Below are 10323 nucleotides of genomic sequence, written 5' to 3'. Positions count from 1 at the left end.
TCTGGTGGGTTGTGGGGTCAGATATTTATAGCTGATTAAATCAGGAAGACTGACCATCACCAACGGCCATTGCTCTCTCTTTCTATCTGTCTGTGTGTGTGCGCATGTGTGCGTGCGTGCATGTGTGCGTGGAGACGAACAATAGCCACACCACTGCCGTCAGCTGCTGTAAACTGTTCTAAACTGCTGTAAACTGTTCTAAGCTGCTGTAAACTGTTCTAAACTGCTGTAAACTGTTCTAAACTGCTGTAAACTGTTCTAAACTGCTGTAAACTGTTCTAAACTGGAGAATAGCTGTGTTAATGAATGTAAACTTCCCCCTGGACCTTTAACAGGTTGGATGAGCTGTCTGAGGTCCTACTTCCCTTTCAGTCCAGTTTACTAATAACAGTGTTGTGGAAAGCAGGATCCATGTCAGTGTTACACACACACACACACACACACACACACACACACACACACACACACACACTAAAGACTGACTGATATAAAAGAATGCTGTGATCAAATGATGTTGTGTGTCCACACATGTCTTTGGGTGTGTGTCTCCTCCCTCTGTTATTCAGTCGTTCATCCAGTCACTAACCATTCTCTCTCTCTCTCTCTCTCTCTCTCTCTCTCTCTCTCTCTCTCTCTCTCTCTCTCTCTCTCTCTCTCTCTCTCTCTCTCTCTCTCTCTCTCTCTCTCTCTCTCTCTCTCTCTCTCTCCCTCTCCCCCTCTCTCTCTCTCTCTCTCTCTCTCCCCCTCTCTCTCTCTCTCTCCCTCTCTCTTTCAGACACAACTAAGGTGCTGGAGCAGAGATACCCACCTCGATGGAGGAGAGAGGGATGGAGGAAGTGAAACTGTCAGCAGTAGAAGACAAAGCAGCAGTAGAGGAAGCTGTGGAGGAGAGAGTAGCTCAGGAGAAGACAGAGGATAGCACAGCGCAGAATAAAGAGACGGAGGAGAGAGAAGTAGACGTAGAGAGAGAGATGGAGGAGACGTAGAGGTCGTGACCCCTTGCCCTACAGAGAGCCATGGTCTCCAGGGAACCATTAAAGGTCATGACCTCTTCGGCTACGTGGGTATCGAGGCTGTTCTGGACCAGATGAGACGCAAGACCATGAAGGCTGGCTTCGAGTTCAACATCATGGTCGTGGGTGAGTCGACACACACACACACACACACACACACACACACACACACACACACACACACACACACACACACACACACACACACACACACACACACACACACACACACACACACACACACACACACAAACTGCCAATTGATATCCTTATACAGTTCAGTCCAGTCAGCTAGCTGCAGTCAGCTAGCTGCAACCTGATCTCAAAGTTTCACTTTCGAAATTCAACATATGGATGTCTTTAATTTCATTCCACATAGTTACAGGGTTCATTCCACGTGGTTACAGAGTTCATTCCACATAGTTACAGGGTTCATTCCACGTAGTTACAGGGTTCATTCCACATACTGTTTTTATACTGTTTTTATTTATTTACTTTTCTGCTCTTTTGCACACCAATATCTCTACCTGTACATGCCCATCTGATCATTTATCACTCCAGTGTTAATCTGCAAAATTGTATTATTCGCCTACCTCTTCATGCCTTTTGCACACATTGTATATAGACTGCCCATTTTTTTCTACTGTGTTATTGACTTGCTAATTGTTTACTCCATGTGTAACTCTGTGTTGTCTGTTCACACTGCTATGCTTTATCTTGGCCAGGTCGCAGTTGCAAATGAGAACTTGTTCTCAACTAGCCTACCTGGTTAAATAAAGGTGAAATAAAAAAATAAAAAATAAAAATAGTTACAGGGTTCATTCCACATAGTTACAGGGTTCATTCCACATAGTTACAGGGTTCATTCCACATAGTTACAGGGTTCATTCCACATAGTTACAGGGTTCATTCCACATAGTTACAGGGTTCATTCCACGTAGTTACAGAGTTAATTCCACATAGTTACAGGGTTCATTCCACATAGTTACAGGGTTCATTCCACGTAGTTACAGGGTTCATTCCACATAGTTACAGGGTTCATTCCACGTAGTTACAGAGTTAATTCCACATAGTTACAGGGTTCATTCCACGTGGTTACAGGGTTCATTCCACATAGTTACAGGGTTCATTCCACGTAGTTACAGGGTTCATTCCACATAGTTACAGGGTTAACTCCACATAGTTACAGGGTTCATTCCACGTAGTTACAGGGTTCATTCCACGTAGTTACAGGGTTCATTCCACATAGTTACAGGGTTCATTCCACGTGGTTACAGGGTTCATTCCACATAGTTACAGGGTTCATTCCACGTAGTTACAGGGTTCATTCCACATAGTTACAGGGTTCATTCCACGTGGTTACGGGGTTCATTCCACGTAGTTACAGGTTGAAACAGAAACAACTCAAAGGGTGTAGTTTAGGTATTCGTTCCTAGTGGTTTAGTTTAGGTATTCGTTCCTAGTGGTTCAGTTTAGGTATTAATTCAGAGTGGTTTAGTTTAGGTATTCGTTCCTAGTGGTTCAGTTTAGGTATTCGTTCCTAGTGGTTTAGTTTAGGTATTCATTCAGGGTGGTTTAGTTTAGGTATTCGTTCCTAGTGGTTCAGTTTAGGTATTCGTTCCTAGTGGTTTAGTTTAGGTATTAATTCAGAGTGGTTTAGTTTAGGTATTCATTCAGAGTGGTTTAGTTTAGGTATTCATTCAGAGTGGTTTAGTTTAGGTATTAATTCAGAGTGGTTTAGTTTAGGTATTCATTCAGAGTGGTTTAGTTTAGGTATTAATTCAGAGTGGTTTAGTTTAGGTATTCATTCAGAGTGGTTTAGTTTAGGTATTAATTCAGGAGTGGTTTAGTTTAGGTATTCATTCAGAGTGGTTTAGTTTAGGTATTCATTCAGAGTGGTTTAGTTTAGGTATTCATTCCTAGTGGTTTAGTTTAGGTATTAATTCAGAGTGGTTTAGTTTAGGTATTCATTCAGAGTGGTTTAGTTTAGGTATTCATTCCTAGTGGTTTAGTTTAGGTATTCATTCAGAGTGGTTTAGTTTAGGTATTCATTCAGAGTGGTTTAGTTTAGGTATTCATTCAGAGTGGTTTAGTTTAGGTATTCATTCAGAGTGGTTTAGTTTAGGTATTCATTCAGAGTGGTTTAGTTTAGGTATTCATTCCTAGTGGTTTAGTTTAGGTATTCATTCAGAGTGGTTTAGTTTAGGTATTCATTCAGAGTGGTTTAGTTTAGGTATTCATTCCTAGTGGTTACGGTCAGGGTGATGGTTTGGGGAAGGCTTAAAACAAAATAATGAAAAACAATGCATTGTTTTTATGAAGGTTCTTCCAGTACTCTCCCTGGCTAGAGTATTGTGAACTACCATGGCACAGTGGTCTGAGTACTTGGTCTGTTTGGTCTGAGGATGCTTCATCTCCGAGCATCATGAGTTCACGCCCAGTGAACAGTGAGGAAGACATGTATCGACGTCCTCAGGACCTTTACAACCCTCCCAAATCAGATGGTAGTTCAAGTGACCAGGCTGAGCTGTGAACAGAATATTGTATTTGTAAACACTAGCTGTTAGAGGAACTGGTGTTCAGTGCCAGATTAAAGCTACAATCAGTAGTAGAAACAACACCAACTGGTGTTTAGTGCCAGATTAAAGCTACAATCAGCAGTAGAAACAAGATCAACTGGTGTTTAGTGCCAGATTAAAGCTACAATCAGCAGTAGAAACAACACCAACTGGTGTTTAATTCCAGATTAAAGCTACAATCAGCAGTAGAAACAACACCAACTGGTGTTTAGTGCCAGATTAAAGCTACAATCAGCAGTAGAAACAACACCAACTGGTGTTTAATTCCAGATTAAAGCTACAATCAGCAGTAGAAACAACACCAACTGGTGTTTAGTGCCAGATTAAAGCTACAATCAGCAGTAGAAACAACACCAACTGGTGTTTAGTGCCAGATTAAAGCTACAATCAGCAGTAGAAACAACACCAACTGGTGTTTAGTGCCAGATTAAAGCTACAATCAGCAGTAGAAACAACACCAACTGGTGTTTAGTGCCCAGATTAAAGCTACAATCAGCAGTAGAAACAACACCAACTGGTGTTTAGTGCCAGATTAAAGCTACAATCAGCAGTAGAAACAACACCAACTGGTGTTTAATTCCAGATTAAAGCTACAATCAGCAGTAGAAACAACACCAACTGGTGTTTAGTGCCAGATTAAAGCTACAATCAGCAGTAGAAACAACACCAACTGGTGTTTAGTGCCCAGATTAAAGATACATTCAGCAGTAGAAACAAGATCAACTGGTGTTTAGTGCCCAGATTAAAGATACAATCAGCAGTAGAAATAACACCAACTGGTGTTTAGTGCCAGATTAAAGATACATTCAGCAGTAGAAACAAGATCAACTGGTGTTTAGTGCCCAGATTAAAGCTACAATCAGCAGTAGAAACAACACCAACTGGTGTTTAGTGCCAGATTAAAGATACATTCAGCAGTAGAAACAAGATCAACTGGTGTTTAGTGCCAGATTAAAGCTACAATCAGTAGTAGAAACAAGATCAACTGGTGTTTAGTGCCAGATTAAAGCTACAATCAGTAGTAGAAACAAGATCAACTGGTGTTTAGTGCCAGATTAAAGCTACAATCAGCAGTAGAAACAAGATCAACTGGTGTTTAGTGCCAGACTAAAGCTACAATCAGTAGTAGAAACAACACCAACTGGTGTTTAGTGCCAGATTAAAGATACATTCAGCAGTAGAAACAAGATCAACTGGTGTTTAGTGCCAGATTAAAGCTACAATCAGTAGTAGAAACAAGATCAACTGGTGTTTAGTGCCAGATTAAAGCTACAATCAGTAGTAGAAACAAGATCAACTGGTGTTTAGTGCCAGACTAAAGCTACAATCAGTAGTAGAAACAAGATCAACTGGTGTTTAGTGCCAGATTAAAGCTACAATCAGCAGTAGAAACAACACCAACTGGTGTTTAGTGCCAGATTAAAGCTTCAATCAGCAGTAGAAACAACACCAACTGGTGTTTAGTGCCAGATTAAAGCTACAATCAGTAGTAGAAACAAGATCAACTGGTGTTTAGTGCCCAGATTAAAGATACAATCGGCAGTAGAAACAACACCAACTGGTGTTTAGTGCCCAGATTAAGGATACAATCGGCAGTAGAAACAACACCAACTGGTGTTTAGTGCCAGATTAAAGCTTCAATCAGCAGTAGAAACAAGATCAACTGGTGTTTAGTGCCAGATTAAAGCTACAATCAGCAGTAGAAACAACACCAACTGGTGTTTAATTCCAGATTAAAGCTACAATCAGCAGTAGAAACAACACCAACTGGTCTTTTAATTCCAGATTAAAGCTACAATCAGCAGTAGAAACAACACCAACTGGCCTTTAATTCCAGATTAAAGCTACAATCAGCAGTAGAAACAACACCAACTGGTGTTTAGTGCCCAGATTAAAGATACAATCAGCAGTAGAAACAACACCAACTGGTGTTTAGTGCCAGATTAAATATACAATCAGCAGTAGAAACAACACCAACTGGTGTTTAGTGCCCAGATTAAATATACAATCAGCAGTAGAAACAACACCAACTGGTGTTTAGTGCCAGATTAAAGCTACAATCAGTAGTAGAAACAACACCAACTGGTGTTTAGTGCCCAGATTAAAGCTACAATCAGCAGTAGAAACAACACCAACTGGTGTTTAGTGCCAGATTAAAGATACAATCAGCAGTAGAAACAACACCAACTGGTGTTTAGTGCCCAGATTAAAGCTACAATCAGCAGTAGAAACAACACCAACTGGTGTTTAGTGCCAGATTAAAGCTACAATCAGCAGTAGAAACAACACCAACTGGTGTTTAGTGCCAGATTAAAGCTACAATCAGTAGTAGAAACAAGATCAACTGGTGTTTAGTGCCAGATTAAAGCTACAATCAGTAGTAGAAACAACACCAACTGGTGTTTAGTGCCCAGATTAAAGCTACAATCAGCAGTAGAAACAACACCAACTGGTGTTTAATTCCAGATTAAAGCTACAATCAGCAGTAGAAACAACACCAACTGGTGTTTAGTGCCAGATTAAAGCTACAATCAGCAGTAGAAACAACACCAACTGGTGTTTAGTGCCAGATTAAAGCTACAATCAGTAGTAGAAACAACACCAACTGGTGTTTAGTGCCAGATTAAAGATACAATCAGTAGTAGAAACAACACCAACTGGTGTTTAGTGCCAGATTAAAGATACAATCAGCAGTAGAAACAAGATCAACTGGTGTTTAGTGCCCAGATTAAAGATAGCTGTCAGGATGCTTCGGTTCAGCTAGCTGTCAGGATGCATTGGTTCGACTAGCTGTCAGGATGCTTTGGTTCAGCTAGCTGTCAGGATGCTTCGGTTCAGCTAGCTGTCATGATGCTTTGGTTCGACTAGCTGTCAGGATGCTTCGGTTCAGCTAGCTGTCAGGATGCTTTGGTTCGACTAGCTGTCAGGATGCTTTGGTTCAGCTAGCTGTCAGGATGCTTTGGTTCAGCTAGCTGTCAGGATGCTTCGGTTCAGCTAGCTGTCAGGATGAGGATGCTTCGGTTCAGCTAGCTGTCAGGATGAGGATGCTTCGGTTCAGCTAGCTGTCAGGATGAGGATGCTTCGGTTCAGCTAGCTGTCAGGATGCTTTGGTTCAGCTAGCTGTCAGGATGCTTCAGTTCAGCTAGCTGTCAGGATGCTTTGGTTCAGCGAGCTGTCAGGATGCTTTGGTTCAGCTAGCCGTCAGGATGCTTTGGTTCAGGTAGCTGTCAGGATGCTTTGGTTCAGCTAGCTGTCAGGATGCTTTGGTTCAGCTAGCTGTCAGGATGCTTTGGTTCAGCTAGCCGTCAGGATGCTTTGGTTCAGCTAGCCGTCAGGATGCTTTGGTTCAGCTAGCTGTCAGGATGCTTTGGTTCAGCTAGCCGTCAGGATGCTTCGGTTCAGCTAGCCGTCAGGATGCTTTGGTTCAGCTAGCTGTCAGGATGCTTCAGTTCAGCTAGCTGTCAGGATGCTTTGTTTCAGCTAGCTGTCAGGATGCTTCGGTTCAGCTAGCCGTCAGGATGCTTTGGTTCAGCTAGCTGTCAGGATGCTTCGGTTCAGCTAGCTGTCAGGATGCTTTGGTTCGACTAGCTGTCAGGATGCTTTGGTTCAGCTAGCTGTCAGGATGCTTTGGTTCAGCTAGCTGTCAGGATGCTTCGGTTCAGCTAGCTGTCAGGATGAGGATGCTTCGGTTCAGCTAGCTGTCAGGATGAGGATGCTTCGGTTCAGCTAGCTGTCAGGATGCTTTGGTTCAGCTAGCTGTCAGGATGCTTCAGTTCAGCTAGCTGTCAGGATGCTTTGGTTCAGCGAGCTGTCAGGATGCTTTGGTTCAGCTAGCCGTCAGGATGCTTTGGTTCAGCTAGCTGTCAGGATGCTTTGGTTCAGCTAGCTGTCAGGATGCTTTGGTTCAGCTAGCCGTCAGGATGCTTTGGTTCAGCTAGCTGTCAGGATGCTTTGGTTCAGCTAGCTGTCAGGATGCTTTGGTTCAGCTAGCTGTCAGGATGCTTCGGTTCAGCTAGCTGTCAGGATGCTTCGGTTCAGCTAGCTGTCAGGATGCTTTGGTTCAGCTAGCTGTCAGGATGCTTCAGTTCAGCTAGCTGTCAGGATGCTTTGGTTCAGCTAGCTGTCAGGATGCTTTGGTTCGACTAGCTGTCAGGATGCTTTGGTTCAGCTAGCTGTCAGGATGCTTTGGTTCAGCTAGCTGTCAGGATGCTTTTGTTCAGCTAGCTGTCAGGATGCTTTGGTTCAGCTAGCTGTCAGGATGCTTCGGTTCAGCTAGCTGTCAGGATGCTTTGGTTCAGCTAGCTGTCAGGATGCTTTGGTTCAGCTAGCTGTCAGGATGCTTCGGTTCAGCTAGCTGTCAGGATGAGGATGCTTCGGTTCAGCTAGCTGTCAGGATGCTTTGGTTCAGCTAGCTGTCAGGATGCTTCAGTTCAGCTAGCTGTCAGGATGCTTTGGTTCAGCGAGCTGTCAGGATGCTTTGGTTCAGCTAGCCGTCAGGATGCTTTGGTTCAGCTAGCTGTCAGGATGCTTTGGTTCAGCTAGCTGTCAGGATGCTTTGGTTCAGCTAGCTGTCAGGATGCTTTGGTTCAGCTAGCTGTCAGGATGCTTCAGTTCAGCTAGCTGTCAGGATGCTTTGGTTCAGCTAGCTGTCAGGATGCTTTGGTTCAGCTAGCCGTCAGGATGCTTTGGTTCAGCTAGCTGTCAGGATGCTTTGGTTCAGCAAGCTGTCAGGATGCTTTGGTTCAGCTTGCTGTCAGGATGCTTTGGTTCAGCAAGCTGTTGTTGTAGAGCTGTCAGAGGAGATCTCTCCCTCTCCCTCTCCCTCTCTCCCTCCCTTTCTCTCCTCTCTCCTCACTCTCTCTCCTCACTCTCTCTCCTCTCTCTCCTCTCTCTCCTCTCTGTCTCTCTCTCCTCTCTCTCTCTCTCTCTCTCTCTCTCTCCTCTCTCTCTCTCTCTCTCTCCTCTCTCTCTCTCCTCTCTCTCTCTCCTCTCTCTCCTCTCTCCTCTCTCTCTCTCCTCTCTCTCTCTCTCTCTCTCTCTCTCTCTCTCTCTCCTCTCCTCTCTCTCTCTACCTGCTGAGTGTTCTTTACAGTGGAGCCAAAATACCTCTGATCTGTTGTGTTGTAGAGCGTTCCGACCATTATTTAAAATAGCCACCCCACTTTGGTCTGACCAATCACAGAACACCACACAGAGGCTGATTTAGGTTGGACCAATCAGGTCAACCTCACATGGTGGCTGGCTTTGATTCAGACAAATCACAGAGCTCCACAGTGGAGGCTGGCTCCCAGGTTACTATGGCCTCTCCCATGCTCCTGTGGTCAAGCATTCATGGAGAGGGAGGAAGGGAGAGGGGAAAGGGAGGAGAGAAGAGAGGGCGGAGATGAATAGGAGCGGATGCTAACTCCCTGGTGAGGGAGGCTAAAAAAGAAGATTCTTCTTTTTGCCTAACCTCTCTCTCTCTCTCTCTCTCTCTCTCTCTCTCTCTCTCTCTCTCTCTCTCTCTCTCTCTCTCTCTCTCTCTCTCTCTCTCTCTCTCTCTCTCTCTCTCTCTCTCTCTCTCTCTCTCTCTCTCTCTCTCTCTCTCTCTCTCTCTCTCGTACTGCATCTTCCCTCCTAGGTTTTGATCAACAGAAATGGGGGTTAGAGACAAAGTGAAAGGACTGTCAGTCATATGAAACAGGAAGACAAGCCAATCGCTGTCAGAAAAAGATACAGACTCAGGATGAGGGACAGGGGTGTGCGTGTGCGTGCACACACACACACACACACACACACACACACACACACATACTACGCGCACACACACACACACACGCACACACACATATACTACGCACACAAATACACACACACACCAAATTTAAGTCCAGAGACTGTGTGTTCTTCCACAGCAGGAAGGAGGTGACAGGACCAACACACACACACTTCCGTTTCACAATGATCCACTTCCCTTATTCCCACTATGACTGAAATTGCTACCAAACACACACGCATGCGCACAATCTCACACACACACACACACACACACACACACACACACACACACACACACACACACACACACACACACACACACACACACACACACACACACACACACACACACACACACACACACACACACACACACACACACACACACACACACAGCTCAGTCAGCCAGCCAGCCAGCGACCTGTACCCTCTCGTTGGCTGGCCCTCGCTTCATACTCGTCGCCAAACCCACTGGCTACAGGATATCTACAAGTCTCTGCGGGGTAAAGCCCCGCCTTATCTCAGCTCGCTGGTCACCATAGCAGCACCCACTCGTAGCACGCGCTCCAGCAGGTATATCTCACTGGTCACCCCCAAAGCCAACTCCTCCTTTGGTCGCCTTTCCTTCCAGTTCTCTGCTGCCACTGACTGGAACGAACTGCAAAAATCACTGAAGCTGGAGATTCCCATCTCCCTCACTAGCTTTAAGAACCAGCTGTCAGAGCAGCTCACAGATCACTGCACCTGTACATAGCCCATCTGTAAATAGCCCTTCCAACTACCTCATCCCCATACTGTATTTATTTATCTTGCTCCTTTGCACCCCAGTATCTCTACCTGCACATTCATCTTCTGCCGATCTACCATTCCAGTGTTTATTGCTATATAGTAATTACTTTGCCTATTTATTCCCTTATCTTACCACATTTGCACTGACTGTATATATACTTTTTGTTTTCTTTTGTTCTACGGTA

The 10323-nt window shown here is 44.4% G+C and overlaps 1 protein-coding gene across 30 annotated transcripts in view; it reads left to right on the top strand.

Annotated features, from left to right (window-relative positions):
• Positions 1–785: 785 nt before the first annotated feature.
• LOC127926299 (neuronal-specific septin-3-like) overlaps positions 786–10323 on the top strand; it is a 50498-nt gene continuing 40960 nt past the window's right edge. For all 30 annotated transcript variants that reach the window (XM_052511731.1, XM_052511732.1, XM_052511722.1 and 27 more), the window contains exon 1: positions 786–1139. In XM_052511731.1, coding sequence (XP_052367691.1) covers positions 1088–1139 — 52 coding nt within the window. In that variant the 5' untranslated portion in view covers positions 786–1087. The remainder of the gene's footprint in view (positions 1140–10323) is intronic.

This window comes from Oncorhynchus keta, unplaced genomic scaffold (genome assembly GCF_023373465.1).
Source record: "Oncorhynchus keta strain PuntledgeMale-10-30-2019 unplaced genomic scaffold, Oket_V2 Un_contig_7365_pilon_pilon, whole genome shotgun sequence".
Taxonomy (NCBI): domain Eukaryota; kingdom Metazoa; phylum Chordata; class Actinopteri; order Salmoniformes; family Salmonidae; genus Oncorhynchus; species Oncorhynchus keta.
Note: the sequence above shows the minus strand (reverse complement) of the source record. Positions and strands in the feature narration are given on the sequence as shown.